The sequence below is a fragment of the Neophocaena asiaeorientalis genome, unplaced genomic scaffold (genome assembly GCF_003031525.2).
Source record: "Neophocaena asiaeorientalis asiaeorientalis breed wild unplaced genomic scaffold, Neophocaena_asiaeorientalis_V1.1 scaffold78, whole genome shotgun sequence".
Classification (NCBI taxonomy): Eukaryota; Metazoa; Chordata; class Mammalia; order Artiodactyla; family Phocoenidae; genus Neophocaena; species Neophocaena asiaeorientalis.
Window position 1 is genome coordinate 14,161,175 of NW_020175018.1, and position 16,543 is coordinate 14,177,717.

At 49.1% G+C, this 16,543-nt stretch overlaps 1 protein-coding gene and 1 pseudogene across 7 annotated transcripts in view; both read left to right on the forward strand.

Moving 5' to 3' along the window:
• USP20 (ubiquitin specific peptidase 20) overlaps positions 1–16,543 on the forward strand; it is a 48,013-nt gene that overhangs the window by 8,153 nt on the left and 23,317 nt on the right. For 3 of the 7 annotated variants that reach the window (XR_003005602.1, XM_024762386.1, XM_024762387.1), the window contains exons 2-6: positions 6,624–6,735; positions 9,199–9,295; positions 14,002–14,055; positions 15,704–15,766; positions 16,092–16,223. Coding sequence is in view for 6 of the 7 variants with exons in the window: in XM_024762386.1 (XP_024618154.1) it covers positions 9,215–9,295; positions 14,002–14,055; positions 15,704–15,766; positions 16,092–16,223 (330 nt within the window). In the remaining variant the exon portion in view is untranslated. Of the gene's footprint in view, positions 1–2,277; positions 2,297–6,623; positions 6,736–9,198; positions 9,296–14,001; positions 14,056–15,703; positions 15,767–16,091; positions 16,224–16,543 lie in introns of those variants that run through there. The other 4 variants (XM_024762389.1, XM_024762390.1, XM_024762391.1 and 1 more) reach the window with 2 other exon arrangements.
• Positions 1,772–3,037, forward strand: LOC112411250 (septin-7 pseudogene; annotated as a pseudogene).

Sequence of the window (16,543 nt, forward strand, 5' to 3'; positions counted from 1 at the left end):
GCTTCCACTGCAGGGGACCCAGGTTCGATCCCTGTTTGGGAACTAAGATCCTGCCTGCTGTACAGCGTGGCCAAAAAAAAAAAAAAAGGATAAATGACCAAAATGATTATAGAGCATGCCAAGTATGGGCCAGGATGGAGAGAGGGCCTTTCTCGAAAGAGAGTAATGGGGTAGGGTGGGACTGCCTTCATCAGGGTGGCCAGGGGACCTGGTCAGGGGACAGTGAAACCGAGAACTGAAGGATGAGAGAGGGAGAGCTACATTGAGCAGCCCGGCAGGGCACCAGTGGGGACCAGTGTCTTTCCTGGTCATTGAGCAGTTTACGTCATTATACCCCGTCCCAGCTTTTTCAGATTTGTTTTAATGGTGTCATACTATATGTATTCTTATGCAACTTATTTAAAAGTTATTGTATTTTATTGTAGTTTTAAAACGTCAGTAGAATACATATAACATAAAATGTACCATCTTAATCATCTTTTAGTGTACAGCTCGCTGGCGTTAAGTATATTTACAATGTTAGGCAACCATCACCACCGTCCATCTCCAGAACTTTTCCGTCTCCCCAAGCGGAAACTCTGCACCCACAAGTCAACTCCCCATTCCCCCTACCCCTGACAGCCATCATGCTACTGTCTGTCTCTATGGATCTGACTCCTCTAGGGACCTCATATAGGTAGAATCGTACAGTATTTGTCCTTTAGTGTCCGGCTTATCTCATTTCGCATAATGTCGTCTAAAACATTCCAAGACCATAGAAAGTTCCCTCTTGCCTCTTTGCAGTGTAGCCTTACCTTCTGCCCCAGGCAACTACTGATCCAGTTTCTATCACTGCAGATTAGTTTCGTCTGTTTTGAAGTTTCATAAAAGTAGAATCATATAATGTGTACTTTTTTGTTTCTTTGACTTCTTTTCCTCAGCTTAATGTTTCTGGAATTGATTCATGTTGCTGTGGGTATCAGTAGGTCTTTCTAATGCCATGTATTATTCTATATGAAAATACCAAGAGTTTGCTTCAGTCCCCTGTTTGTTGGACATTTAGGGTCTTTCCAGTTTTGGGCTATGATGTATAAAGCTATTATGAGTGTCTGTGTACAAGTCTTTGTGTAGATGCATGTTTTCATTTCTCCTGGGACGATATCTAAGAGAGGAATTGCAGGATCCTATGATAAGTATAAGCTTACCTTTGTAGGAAACTGCTAAACTATTTCCAAAGGTTTTTATACCACTTAACACTCCTATCAGAATATATGAGAATTCCTTTACAAATTCAGCAACAGCTGGTAACGTATGTTATTAGTTTTAGATATTCTTGGGTGTGTGAGATGTTATCTCATGGTTTTAACTTGCACGTCTCTGATGGCAGGTGATGTTGAGCGTGTTTTCATGGGCTCGTTGGCCGTTCTTACTTGGTGAAGTATCTGTTCAATCATTTGTCCGTTTAACAAAATTAGACCATTTACCGTTTTGGGAGTTGTAAGAGTTCTTTATATATTTTGGGTATTTGTCAGATACAGGTTTCGTGAACATTTTCTCCCAGCCTGTAGCTTGTCTTTTCATTTTCTTAACAGCATCTTTTGAAAAGAAAAAGTTTTAATTTTGAAAAAGTCCAGTTCATCAATGTTTCCTTTTATGATTAATGCCTTTTGTGCCCTGAGACCTTCGCCAGCTTCAAAGTTGCCAAGATTTTCTCTGTTTTTTCCTCTAGAAGTTTCAGAGTTGTAATTTGTTTGTTTAAAGTCTGAGATCTGGAGAGTTGGTGGGCTGTTCCATGCCCAGGCTGGTCCTGGAGGGGCTGTTGGTCAACGGGAGGGTCAGGGTGAGGTCCGGGGCTGCGGTCGTGGCTCAGCAGACGGACCTTGAGGGCTCCGTGGGGTTTGCAGATCTCCCACGTCAAGTATACAGCAATCAGTGAAGACAGTGGTTGAATTCACACTTAGGGTTCTACATTAACCAACTCGTTATTCCTCACAGATTTGTATTCTCCAGAGCATCCAGGTCCTTTCATAGAATAAAAAAGACCGTATAGATGGAACAATCCAAAGTTTTCTTCAAAGAACACAATAGTTGATGCCCTGGGGTTTGGAGATGCAGTTGGTCATAGACAGCCTGTTACTGACTGCATTGATAGCACATGCGAGGACCACCTAAGTGCAGAATCTCGAGTGAACAGACGTTAGACGCTGGACAACAAGATGCAGAGTTGTTTACACTTCGTTGCTCCTTCAAGACATGGATACCATGGATATCCATAGTACCACTGGATATCGAGTTTATGAAGTGTTTGCATGAAAAGGTGAGTATTATCCCACTTATTGCCAAAGCTCACACCAGAGAAGTGCCAACAGTTTAGAAAACAGATGATGAAAGAAACCCAAAACTATAAAATTAAAATACGTGAATTTCCAGAAACAGATGATGATGAAAAATAAAAACTTGTTAAAAACATGGAGGACCGTTTCCCTCTTGCTGTGGAAGGTAGCAATACTGTCATCAAGGTTAATGGCAAAAGGGTCAGAGGAAGGCGGTATGCTTGGGGTATTGCTGAAGTTAAAAGTGGTGAACATTGGGATTTGGCAATTCTAAGAGATATGTTGCTAAGAACACACATGCAGGACTTGAAAGATGTTATTGGTAACGTGCGCTATGAGAACTACAGAAGCAGAAAACCTGCAGCTGTGACTTACGATGCAGTTGACAACAACAAGAACAAAAGGCAGCTTCCTAAGAGCCCCCTGGCACAAATGGAAGAAGAAAGAAGGGCGCGTGTAGCTAAGATGATGTTGGAGATGGAGCAGGTGTTGGAGATGAAGGCCAAAGAAAAAGTTCGAAAGCTGAAGGACTCTGAAGCTGAGCTCCAGCGGCGCCATGAGCAAATGAAAAAGAATTTGGAAGCACTGCACAAAGAATTGGAGGAAAAATGTCATCAATTTGAAGATGAGAAATCAAACTGGAAAAGCTCAATAGTGTACTTTCGAACAACCAAACTCTTTGAGAACCATGGAAAAAAAATGAGAAGAAAGGGAAGGTCTTTTAAACCCTCTACTGACCACCAATTACATAAAGTCTGTGATTCATTTCTAAATAATTTTTGTATACGGTATGTAGGGTAGGGGTTAAAGTTCATTTTTTTTACCATATGGATATCATCGTTCCAGTACCATTTGTTGAAAAGACCATCTTTTGCCCATTGAATTATATCAGTACCTTGGGATTTCCCTGGTGGTCCAGTGGGTAAGACTCCACGCTCCCAATGCAGGGGGAGCAGGTTCTATCCCTGGTCAGGGAACTACATCCCTCATGCCACAACTAAGAGTCAGTATGCCGCAGCTAAGAAGTCCGCACACCACAACTAAGAGTCTGCATGCCGCGGCTAGGAAGTCTGCGCGCCACAGCTAAGACTTGGCACAGCCAAAATTAAAAATAATAATAATAATGAATTATATCAGTACCTTTGTTGGAAATCAATTGACAACAAATGTGTGGGTCTAGACTTTCTACTCTGTTCCCTTGAGCTGTATGTCTGTGTTTGAGCCCATGCCACACTGACTTGATTACTGTAGCTTTATAGAAAGTCTTAAGTCAAGTATAAGTCTTCCAACTTTGTTCTTTTCAAAAATTGTTTTGGCTATTTTAGGTCTTTTGCTTTTCCCTATAAATTTTATTTTATTTTTTTTAATGAAAAAAATTTATTATTTATTTAGACTGTGTTGGGTCTTCATTGCTGTGCACGGGCTTTCTCTTGTTGCGGTGAGCAGGGGCTACTCTTCATTGCAACGTGTGGGCTTCTCATTGCGGTGGCTTCTCCTGTGGAGCACAGGCTCTAGGCGTGTGGGCTTCAGTAGTTGCGGCACGCGGACCCTAGGGTGCGGGGGCTTCAGTAGTGGTGGCACACGGGCTCTAGGGCACACGGGCTTCAGTAGTTGTGGCACACGGGCTCAGTAGCTGTGGCTTGCGGGCTCTAGAGCGCAGGCTCAGTAGTTGTGGCGCACGGGCTTAGTTGCTTCGTGGCATGTGGGATCTTCCTGGACTAGGGATTGAACCTGTGTCCCCCGCATTGGCAGGAGGATTCTTAACCACTGCACCACCAGGGAAGTCCCCTTATAAATTTTAGAATCAGCTCGGCAATTTCTACAAACAAGGCTGCTGGGATTTTGATTGAGATTACATTGAATCTGTAGATCAATTTGGGGAGAACGGACATCTTAACCGTATTAAGTGTGCTAGTCCGTGGACGTGGTGTATCTCTCCATTTATTTAGATCTCATTTAATTTCATGGATAGGAAGATTTAACATTCATCATCATTTTCAATGGCAACGTAGCACAACAGTGTACGGTTGTGGTACTCTTTAACCAGTTCCCTGTTGTTGTTCACTTGGATTATGTCCAGTTTCCCCCCATTATAAACAGCGCTACAGTGGACGTCTTTGTCATTCTGTCTTTGCACACACCCTTGATGATTTACTTAGAGAAAATCTGGAGCCAAGTCAACCCTCTTGACTGTTCTTTGCTCTCTGCCTTACTTAAACTGGTGGGCATTCGTGTGCGGTGGAATGTGGAATGCCAGTGATCGGGCTTGCTTTTGATGAGGCCCAGTGCACAGTGACTTAGAACAGGGGTTGGCTAACTGTGACAGCAGGCTGGGATTGTTTTGTCAGGCCCTCGAGTTAAGAATTTTTTTTTTTTTGCGGTACGCGGGCCTCTCACTGTTGTGGCCTCTCCCGTTGCGGAGCACAGGCTCCGGACGCGCAGGCTCAGTGGCCATGGCTCACGGGCCCAGCCGCTCCACGGCACGTGGGATCTTCCCGGACCGGGGCACGAACCCGTGTCCCCTGCATCGGCAGACAGACTCTCAACCACTGCGCCACCAGGAAGCCCAAGAATCTTTTTTTTAATTAATTTATTTTTGGCTGCATTGGGTCTTAGTTGCTGCACGTAGGCATTCTCTAGTTGCGGTGAGCGGGGTCCACTCTTTGTTGCGATGTGCAGGCTTCTCAATGCGGTGGCTTCTCTTGTTGCAGAGCATGGGCTCCAGGCGTGTGGGCTTAAGTAGTTGTGGCACGTGGGCTCAGTAGTTGTGGCTTGCGGGCTCTAGAGTGCAGTCTCAGTAGTTGTGGCGCACGGGCTTAGTTGCTCCGTGGCATGTGGGATCTTCCCGGACCAGGGCTCGAACCCATGCCCCCAGCACTGGCAGAAGGATTCTTTTTTGCAGTACGCGGGCCTCTCACTGTTGTGGCCTCTCCCGTTGTGGAACACAGGCTCCAGACGTGCAGGCTCAGCGGCCATGGCTCACGGGCGCAGCCGCTCCGCAGCATGTGGGATCTTCCCGGACCGGGGCACGAACCCGTGTCCCCTGCATCAGCAGGCGGACTCTCAACCACCACGCCACCAGGGAAGTCCCGAGCTAAGAAGTTTTTTACAATATATTTTTAATGGATTATAAAACAAAACAGAAACAAAGAAGAATATGTGATGAAGATCACTGTGGGCAGCAAAGCCTAAATACTTACTACCTGGGCCCTTACAGAAAAATGTTGCTGACCCCTGACTTAGAGCAAGGCTCTGCACTGGACAGACCTGATCAGGTCTCCGCCCACCACGTACTAGCCCAGGATCGACCGTGGCCTAGTTCTAGCTCATTAGCTCCAGTTCTGTTTCTTCATCTGTAAACTGGGCAGTGAGAGTGCACAGAGGGTTGTCAGCCACAGGGCTTTTTTTTTTTTTTTTTTTTACAGGGCTTTTTTTTCTGTCTGAAGTTGCAGGAACGTAAGTAGTCTGATTGCACGTGTGAGTCAAGAGGGCGCCTGTCACTGTCATCCTTGTCTGGAGCGGTGTTCACGGCACTGGGCGTCAAGCTCATAACCTGGCTCAGCCATCCAGCTGGAGAGATGGGGCACATGCCAAAGATGCTCAAAAAACCCACATACTGCAGCTTAAAATAATGTGGAGCTGCCACTAACCCAGCGCACTTGGCCTCAGTGGAAACGAAAAACTAAAAATCTGGGTTCAAGGGAGGAGGACTGGAATTTAGAACCCTGAACCCCATCATTGGCATGTGACCGTTTTAAATGATAGCTTCTAACTGCCTCTCCCTCTGTGAACTGCCCACACCTAGGAAACTGTGGCCCACCAAGGAAGGAGGAGCATTGGTGACATGCGGACGAACCTGATTGTGTCTATCGCCTAGGGTCGGGGGTTCTGAGTGGGAGGCTCAAAGGATGATCTGAGGGTCTCAGTGGCACTCCTGGAAGGGGCGGATCCTTCTGTCCATGGGGAGCAATAGTTGGAGAGGCCCCGTGGCCCTCTCCTGCAGATCCCTCTCTCGGGAATCACGAAGGTAACGCCCAGCAGTGACTAGTGAAGGGTCCAACACCCCCCAGGAGGGGCTGGCCCTGTTAGCCAGCTCCACCCAAGCCTTCTTCAACTGTCCCCTCAGTGGTGTGTTTTTATTGTCCCTGTGGATGGACTGGGGAGTGTGTCCAGCCTGTGGATACCCCAAATGTCCAGAAATTCACTTTCCTCTCCCAGGAGGAATTCTGGGCTGTTTTTAGCCCCTGGTTGGTGCTAAGAGTGATTTTAAGGTAACGGAGCTACATGAGGTGTGCTGGTTTGTCCCTCTAGGTTCCCTGCCAGAGGCCTGCACTCACCGCGGCCCACTGCAGCCCAGCAGTGTCGGCCGTCACCGGAGAATGCGGATGCTGGCAGCTTCCTGGGGCTGTCGCTTTGCACAAAGGTAGGCCCACAGCCTGCTCCACTCAGGTGTAGCCCTTATGCACAGATCAAGGAGGAAGTCTGGAGTTTTCTTTTTAGGTGAAATAATGGAATTGTGGTTATGTTTGTTTGTTTTTACTTTTTCTTTTTTTCAAGTCTCATAGAAAAACATACACGGATGAAATGACGTGATATCTGGGATTTGGTGCAAAAAAAGAGGAAGTGGGAGGTTGAGATGAAGCAAGGTTGGCCATGGATTAATTGTGAAGCCAGGTGATGGGTACATGGGGGTGTGTTACACACTTCCGTCTGCATCTGCATATGTTTACATTTTCCTTAAGTTCCAAAGAGAGAGCCTTAGGAGTCTGACCAGCTTGGGTTTCGCCCTTAGCCCTGGTGCTCCTGTTTGCAAGACCTGAGACCAGAAGTGTCCCGTTTCCTCATCTACAAAACGGGGCAAAACACAGCTGCCTCAAAGATTGCCGGGGGAAGTTTTCAATGAAAGAATACACGGAAAGCACTTAGTCTGGGTCCTGGCCCCTAATCAGTCCCAGTCGCTCCTGTTCTGGCTGGGAGTCTGGGCCAGTTCACCTCCGGCTGACCATTTGGAGTGAGGAGGGAGCTTACAGGAGGGTGCCTGGGCGTGTCCACCTCCCCCTGGTGGATGCACAGCCTCTGCCTTTGATTAAAGCACTTTTGGCTCCACCTACATCTTTGATTGGTTGGACCTTTCTTGGTAATAGTTTGGAGCTAGAATCAAAAGCCAGGTTCCTGGGTACAATTTCTGCTAAAATATTGGGTTGTGGAAGCACTTACTTAGTTATTTCTTTTTAAACATTTTCTTTTGAAATAATTATAGATTCACAGTAAGTTGCCAGGAATGTGCTGGGAGGTTCCATGTACCTTTCACCAGTGTCCCCCAGTGGTCACACATCTCTGGTGTATCTGTAACACAGTGTCATGACCAGCAAAGTGACTGGTACAATCCAGGGAGCTTACTCAGATTTCACCAGTTTTACCTGCACCCATTTGTGTGCGTGTGTGTGTGTGTGTTCAGTTCTGAGCAGTTTTACACACACGTAGAGCCATGTAACTACCACCACAGCCAAAATACAGAACTACCTATCACCACCAAGGAGTTCCCTCAAAGGAAGCATTTGTTTTTCAAAACAGAAATAGCTTTTTTCCTTCTGATTTAAAAAAAGAGAGAAATTATACACAGAAGAGTGTCAGGAAGGAAGTTTGCCACAGTATCATCAGCAATTTTACTTTATACTTTGTACTTTTTTTTAAAACATCATCTGAGTTTTGTTTTTATAATAAGCATGTATCATTGTAAAAAAACAACAAAGCTGTTGTGAAATCTGTCACCCAGATACCCCACCACGTGGTTCTTTAGTGAACATCTCTCAGGCCTCTTCCTGGGTTGGTTTGCCCGCCCTTCTCTCTGATTTGCTCCTTCTCAGGAAACATTTTCTGGAGGAGCTGCTGCTCTGATTGCCTCCTCTAGTATCGTGACGTTGAAGGATTCTTCTCTAAGTGGAGTTTCTCGTAGGAAGTGAGATAAGTGGCCTGTGGGGCACCTGGCTTCTCAGAAGCTCTTGAGAAGAGTGGTCTTGCTTGCTTAGAGAAGACTGAGGTCAACATCTGCTTCTTGCCTTTCCACTTGGTTTTGAGATCTAGCCTCTCCACCCAGCCCTCTGCTGCCCCCTTGGGTAGAGTAGTCTCCCGGTCATGGGTCTGGTCTCTTTTAATAAAAGTACCACGGTTTTAGATTCCTTGACATGCAGCTTCCCCAGCGTAGGCAGGACCCTTGCATCTTCCCTGTTGACACTTTTTGTGTGTGTGTGTGTGTGGTACGCGGGCCTCTCACCGTTGTGGCCTCTCCCGTTGCGGAGCACAGGCTCCAGACGCGCAGGCTCAGCGGCCATGGCTCACGGGCCCAGCCGCTCCACGGCACGTGGGATCTTCCCGGACCGGGGCACGAACCCGCGTCCCCTGCATCGGCAGACGGACTCTCAACCACTGCGCCACCAGGGAAGCCCCGGAAGACACTTTTAATCATCACAGCCAGCGCTTGAATCCAAATCATCATCCCAGCACCTGCTTTCCTGTGCCAGCCCTGCGCCAGCCCCGCGCCAGCCCCGTGCCAGCCCCGCGCCAGCCCCGCGCCAGCCCTGTGCCAGCCCTGCGCCAGCCCCGTGCCAACCCTGCGCCAGCCCTGCGCCAGCCCTGCGCCAGGCGTTTGACGTATATTATCTTCATGAGTACTCTGAGCAACCCATCAGAGTGGGTGTTATCTCCCTCCCCAGTTCTCAGGCAAGGAGGGTGAGGCTCAGAGAAGTTAAGCAGCTTCCCTGGGTCACCAGCTGGTATACGGCAGAGCTGGGACTACAGACCAAAGTGTGCACTTCACCACAAGCCTCCCCTGCCTCTGGCCAGCAGCGGCTGCCATTAACCCAGGATTCCTTGTGTTTTCTTGTAGGTAAGCCCAGGCCAGCATGGGGGACTCCAGGGACCTTTGCCCTCATCTTGACTCTATAGGGGAGGTGACCAAAGAGGACTTGCTGCTCAAATCCAAGGTAAAGGGTCAGACCTTACGGGGCTGAGGCCCACAGCCAGGGCTACCACATTCCTGGGGTACAAACATTTCTGAAGCAGCGGAAGAACTGGCCCATGACAGTCTCTGTCTGGCCTTTTCTGTAAATGGAAAAGCTGGCGACTGTTTAGGAGGCCTTCCGGGGGCCGTGTCCTAACAGCCATTAGTTACCATGTAGACCAGTCCATGTGGGAACACTGATGCTCTGCCCATTAGTGGTTGGAGCAGGTGCAAGGCAGGGGGTGAGTCAGACTCTGAGAGTCCACGGGCATTTTTGCGCACGTGACCTGTGAAGGGCTCAGGGAGCCTCAAAGAGAGAAGGTGGGCCACTTTGAATAGGGAAGATGTGTTGTCTGTTTGTTAGGTTAAATTTTTTTAAATAGGTAACATGTGAAACAATGTAAGAAGAAAAGTGTCAAGAAGTACCCCCCCTCACCTGCCCTGTGCCCATCTCCTCCATTCCACCCTCATGTAACCAGGGACATTAGTTGCTTTTGTATCTTTTCAGAGTTTCTTTATGGGAATACTTCTTTTTCATTTCCCCCTTTATTACATAAAAGGTAGTGTACCGTAGCTATTTTTGTAACGTACCTTATTCACAGGGCAGTATATCTTGGAGCTCTTTGGCCTCGGCACATAGATCTCATGGTTTATCTTGAAGTTGCATCACATTCGTTGTGTGGACTCCGTAGCTGATCCTCTGTGGGTGGACATCTGGGCCCTTTGCAGCCTTCTGCCAATACAGTGTCGTTGTGTTCAGGGGAAGAGCCATGTGTAGGGGTCATTCCCAGAAGTGGGGGTGGGTCAGATTCCTAGACATATTTCCTTGCCTTCTTTCCAGACACCTAATGCTGGTCGTTCAGCCTCCCTGCACCAGCAGGTTCTGGGTGGCTTTTGGCCTGAGCTGGTTTAGTCTGGGCCCGCGTGAGGGCGAGATTCTTCAAAGTACCCATGGCTTCTTTCGAAGTAGTTTCACTGGCTGTTACTGAACCAAGTTTGTTTGCCCAGCATGCATCAGGCCAAACACTGAGACACCGAGGTTTGCAGCAGAGAAAGGATTTTTTTCACAAGGCAGCCAAGCGAGGACATGAGAGAACAAGTCTCAGGTCCACCTCCCCAAAGGCGAGGGGCTTGGGGTATTTATGGGTTAAAGAAGCAGGGTGGTCTTAGGCGTGGGGAAAGGTGAGGTAATCGGTGTTCTGCGCAGGTGTTATCTGAGTTACATCCTTCTTCCTGGGATGTGTGTTCAAAAATGGAGGCGCCTAGCATGATCTGAGGGTGGAGTTTTGGGCCCTCTGATGACAAAAGGTCATTCATCGGACACCTCTGTAGGCCCAGTTCTAGGGTCAGTGGTCCCAACCAGTCTAAGCCAGCTCAAACTGGACAAGAGCTGACACCAAGTTTCTGAAAAGCAGCTTAAGCCCCTATTCGTATAGTGACCCATACATCAGAGCTGTTAGAGCTGTTATCTATAGGGGTTGTTAAGGAGTCTTGTGATAATATAGGCTACACGAAGCTTGGAGGGTATGCAATTTGAGAAAAATAATTAAGACAAGCTTGCTCAGTGAAGGCAGGCTCAAAGCAGAGGGGCTTTTTAAGGAGCTGTTTCCTTAGCTGCTATTCCTGTAAGACAAGTTCAATTTCTGTTAATCACCAATTTCTGTTAACCGTAAGGGGCACGGTTTCAGTGTGGTCAGGAGGAGGGGCAGAGCGAGGCTCTGGTGCATTTGCACGGTCTAATGCTGGGTCTCTTCCTGAGTCTGCACAAAGGAATAAGTGAGACAAACTGAGAGGATTTCTCAGGGAATCTGAGAGCAGGGAGGAGATAAGCGAGGTGGGAAGAAGGAGGCAGAACGTGGAAAGACTGGGCTGGGACGTGGCAGCCTTTTGGAAATCTACAAAATGAAACCAATATTGTTTTAAAATACGCAGAAGGGGCTCCCCTGGTGGCGCAGTGGTTAAGAATCCACCCGCCAATGCAGGGGACACGGGTTCGAGCCCTGGTCCGGGAAGATCCCACGTGCCGCAGAGCAACTAAGCCCATGTGCCACAACTACTGACCCTGTGCTCTAGAGCCCGCGAGCCACAACTAGTGAAGCCTGCATGCCCAACGCAGCCATAAATAAATAAATAATAAACAAACAAATAAATAAAATTTATAAAATAAAATACCCAGGAGGGGCAAGGATTGAACAGGTAGCTCAAAACGGAGGAAATGCAAATGGCCGAGAAACTCTTGAAAAAACATGCCTGACTTCCCTGATGGTCAAGGATTTTGCCAGAGAAAGCAGCATGACACCATTTTCAGATGGGCAAAGCAGAAGCTGCTCTCACTCAGAGCTGACAAAGGGAGGGAAGTAGACCAGGCGTGGTAGTGGGGTTAGGCATTACTGTGACTTTAGGGGTGCAATGCCACCTCTGGGAGTTTATCTAGTAGAAGTGTAGGAACAATTACAAATACAGCAGTATTTATTGAGCATTATTTGTAAAAGGAAAATACTGGTGGCAGTCTGCATATTCATCAAGAAGGGAATGGGGCTTCTCTGGTGGCGCAGCGGTTGGGAGTCCGCCTGCCGATGCAGGGGACACGGGTTCGTGCCCCGGTCCGGGAAGATCCCACGTGCCATGGAGTGGCTGCGCCCGTGAGCCATGGCCGCTGAGCCTGCGCGTCCAGAGCCTGTTGCTCCGCAACGGGAGAGGCCACGACAGTAAGAGGCCCGCGTACCAAAAAAAAAAAAAAAAAAAAAAAAAAAAAAAAAAAGAAGGGAATGAGCAAACAGATTGTGGTGTCTGTGCTGTGCCCACAGTGTGTGCCACCATGCACTTACTGCAAAGAATGAGACGTGGTCTCTGTGTACAGACTAGAAGGATGACCACAAATAGGTGACAAAAGCCTGTTACCGAAAAATTTGTATAGAGTATGATCTTATTTTTACTAGAAATCACCCCCCATCTATGCATATATGTTTATATAAGAAGATATGGAGGGATATACTTCAAATTATTGCAGCATATATGTATTGGATATAATAATCTACACATATACAGAATATATGTATTGCATATAATCTACACATTATATACAGAATATATGTATTGCATATAATATACTACTCATTATATACAGTGTATGTGTATCATTTAAATTGTTAAACATACAATACTTTTATCATTCAAATGACTGAAATGAAAAAAAAAAAAAACTTGGGAAGATGGGAGTGAACTGTGAAATCAGAAAATCACAAAAGAGATGACAGATTTGGAAAGGTCAAGAGCTGTGACTTTGAGTCCACTAAGCAGGCTGATCTCTAGCCAGCCGTAGCATCCTTAGCAAGAGACCCTAAATCACAGATTGCAAATCTCTGCCCTGTTGTATGGGATGAGCTGTGTCACCTCCACCCTAGTGAGAGTCCCACATTCAGGCTCTTTACAAACAGCCAAAATCTGGGCTTAGTGAGACGAAGAAGTTCCCCTGGAGGCCTGGGGGTCGACGTGGTCACCCTGGGAGGAAACTGGGAAGTTTGATGACCGCGGCTCCTCAGCTTCCCCTTCTGACTCTGCTCTGTAGGGTCATGACCTCTCTGAGCCTCAGTTTCTCATCTTATGAAGGGGATGTTGATGGGACCTGCTGCACAGACTGTGGTGGGGATTACATGAGCAAGGTGTAAAAAACTTAGCTGGTTGCTTGGACTGTTGTGATCCGTCACCAGAGGTCAGCTCTCACTCTGATTAAGTACTCTGTAACTGCTACCAGCGCTTAGAATTCATCTCACAACTGGCAGAGACACGTTGAGTATTGTGGAGGCTCAGTTGGGAATTGCTGTTCTAGACAGGCACAGACAAAATTACTTAGGACAGTTTAAATTATAACAAAGAGACCCTGAGATACGGTGGCTTAAATGAGATAGAAGTTTACTTTTCTCTCACTGAACAGTCCAGATGTAGGTAGCACTGATAGAGTGGCTCTGCCATTCTCAACACATGGCTTTCATCTCCAGGTCCAAAGTGGTTGCTTCACTTCCTGCCATCACATCTGCATTCCAGCCAATGGAAAAAGGAGAAAGAGCAAGGGTTATGCAAAACTCAGAAGTGGCACATGTCGCTTTTCGCTGTCATACTATTGACTAGAACGGAGCCCCATGATCACAGCGGGGGCTGGGACACATAGTCTGCAGCTGGCTGGCCATGTGCTCAGCCTAAATCCATGGATTCTTTTATTAAAGCAGGGAGGAGAGAGATTGGTAGACAAGAAGCAGGCTTTGTCATCCAGACCACCAGAAACCTGGGTGTTTTCTGTGGTCAACAAATATATTATCTCCTGATTTGTACCAGGCTCTCTGTGAAGTCACAGGGGTAGGTAAAACAGACCATCCTTCTTTCATGGAGCCCATAGCCTGGGTGGGGAGAAAGGCTTAAATAAATAAATGCAACGAAGGAAGAGTAGAAGGTGTGTCGAGGGAGCATGGCATGGCGTCAGTTTATTTAGCGTTTAAATGATTGTGTTGAAAATGTTTTTACAGGCACATGATAAAACAAAATTCAAACATTAAAATTTAAAGTCCCCCTGTGGGCCAGCGAGGGCCTTTCTGAGGCAAAGCCTCTAAGCTGAGACCTTCAGGTGCGTCCGTCAGTGCACATCCAACAGGCGGCTCACACCCTTCTCTTCCTCTCTCTCCGCACCTCACACAGGGCACCTGTCAGTCATGCGGTGTTTCCGGACCCAACCTCTGGGCCTGTCTCCAGGTAAAGTATCCTTGCAGATGTCTGGGGTGGGGAGCTGGGTCCAGACGCTGGGGTGGGAACATCCGTCCCCCATGGGCACGGCTGGGAACCTTGGGCAGGGACACAGGGCATGGATGTCTCGGGTGTGGTTCCCAAGCCCAAGCCAAGAGGGCCCCAGAGTCTGCGAGCCCCCTGCCTGGCTGTGCTGGCAGCCATTAAAGATGCCAAGAGGAGAAAGCAAGTTGGAGAAGACTCTGGATTGAATGATCCCATCAGCATTAAAGGCAAAGTTCTGTCCTTGCGCGCGCACGTGTGCGTGAGAGAGAGAGAGAGAGAGAGAGAGAGATGCTGTAGCATCTTGGCTCTGAGCCTTGGCCCAGGCCTTTGTTTCCCCATCTATAAAGTAGAGGCCACAACACTGATAACTGCCCCCTCCTTGCAGACCCACCTTACGGTAGAGTTTGAAGAGATGATGCCTGTGATGGTCTTAACAGGGTGTGTGGCCGGTAGACAGTGTCCAGGAAAATCTGATCACGATTATTACTGCTTATCAAAAAGAGTAACAGTAGATGTATCAACACGTGACAGTTTTCTCTCGGTAGAATTATGGGTAATTCATTTTTCTTTGTAACTTTGTAGTGTTTTCCAATTTTTCTACAAGTATGTATTGCATTTTATAGTCATACTGAAAATGGCTGTTACTTAAAATTTCTTTGAAAACAAATACAAGGAGAAACAAAAAAGCCCACAGGGGTGAAAATACCATAGTTCAAGTCTGTCTTTTCAGAAGACTTAGGACCCCCCACGGGGCTTTGGCCGCCTCCTTTGGGGCCTGTTGCTCAGTGTAAAATACGCTGCAAGACACCGCCTGGGCCCCCAGGGGACAGCAAGAAGTGCGAGGCGTGGTCTTACCTCCAGGGAGCCCACAGGCCCCCCACAGAGATAGAGACGGACCTGATGCAGAAATTGGCACATCCTTTATGACGCAGCCCAAAGGTCGTTTCCTTGAAAGGTCCTCACCAGCCTGTGCAGTGTTGACCACAGCTGGAAATGACACCAAAGCACTCCTACGGAGAAGCAGGCTGATCGCTGGGGTGGAGGCCCGCAGAGGAGAGACACTTGAGCTGGGCCTTGGGTGCTGGGTGGATTTGGAAGAGGAGAGCGCAAGGCCAGAGGCAGGTCACCGGGGACACTGAGGGGCATGGGGTCCGCACCAGGCCCCATCTGCCTCTGCCCGATTCAGTGTTCCCCATTAGAAAGTGGTCGTGAGGCCCAGTCTCCCCACCCAAAGTGTGAGTCCCGATAACTGGCCCCTCAGGAGGTGGGGTTTCGGTGAAAAAGGGACAAGTGGAGGGGGAGAGGGTCTGGGCGCCAAGCAGCCGGGCCTCAGCTTTGCCCAGATCTGGCTGCGACCCTGCCTGCCTTCTTGCAGGAGAGCAGCAGCTCACGGCACACTGCCCGTCTCGCTCAGAGGCGGGGGCGGCTGTGTGGTGGCCATCCCTGCCCAGCGCGGACCTTGGCTGTGCAAACCTGTGTTCCTGCAGGGTGGCAGGGCCTTGGTGCCTGTGGATCCTGCTGGGTGGAGACGGGCACTGGCTCGCTGTGCTGGCAGCGTCCTCTTAGCCGCCCCATCCTTCCGCTCTCCTTTCCTCTCCACCCCCCTCCCCAGGTCGCCTGCTCCTACGTTGGCTGCGGAGAATCCTTTGCTGACCACAGCACCATCCATGCGCAGGTGAGCGTGGTGGCCGGGAGCATGGGCGCTGCGGTCCGACAGCCCAGAGTTCAAATCCCAGCTTCGGCTGCCCCCAGCGCCATCTGCCGCTCTGGGCTTCAGTGGTTATATGTGTAAAATGGGAAGAATCACAGCGAAGAAGCAAGAGAGAATGCTGCTGCAGCCCCTGGCACTCCTGGCCTGTGGGGCGAGCGGATCCTGAGCTTCTAGGCCTCTGACCCGATGGGGCTTTTTCCTGAGGCCGGAGAGCTCACGCAGCCCTGAGGCAGGCCTGGGGCACCCATTAGGCCACTGTATCCTTCTGATTTTGCATCTTACCCTCTAGGCCAAAAAGCACAACCTGACAGTGAACCTGACCACGTTCCGGGTGTGGTGCTACGCCTGTGAGAAGGAGGTGTTCCTGGAGCCTCGGCTGGCGGCCCAGCCGCCAGGCCCCTCACCCAAGTTCTCAGAGCAGGTGAGCGGGTGCGGGCGCCAGCCGAGGAGACGCCCAGGAGGGCAGGGCGGTGGGTCCCCCACGGCGTCCGTTCCTGCTCAGCGTTGCCAGCTGGCTTTGAGGAGCTCATGTCAGCGAACGCCCGCTGAGCCCCAGCCCTGTGTCAGGGCCCAGCAACACGGAGGTGCCTGGAACGAGGGCGGCCCTCCCACAGGGAGTTTGTAGGCCTCGGGTGAGTCCAGGGCCGTGGGGTGGGGCACACCCTCCCTGGCCTGTGGAAAGCCCCTGGTGATGGTCCTGCAGCCACCTCTCTGGGGGAAACGCCCGGAAATCTCCCGCCC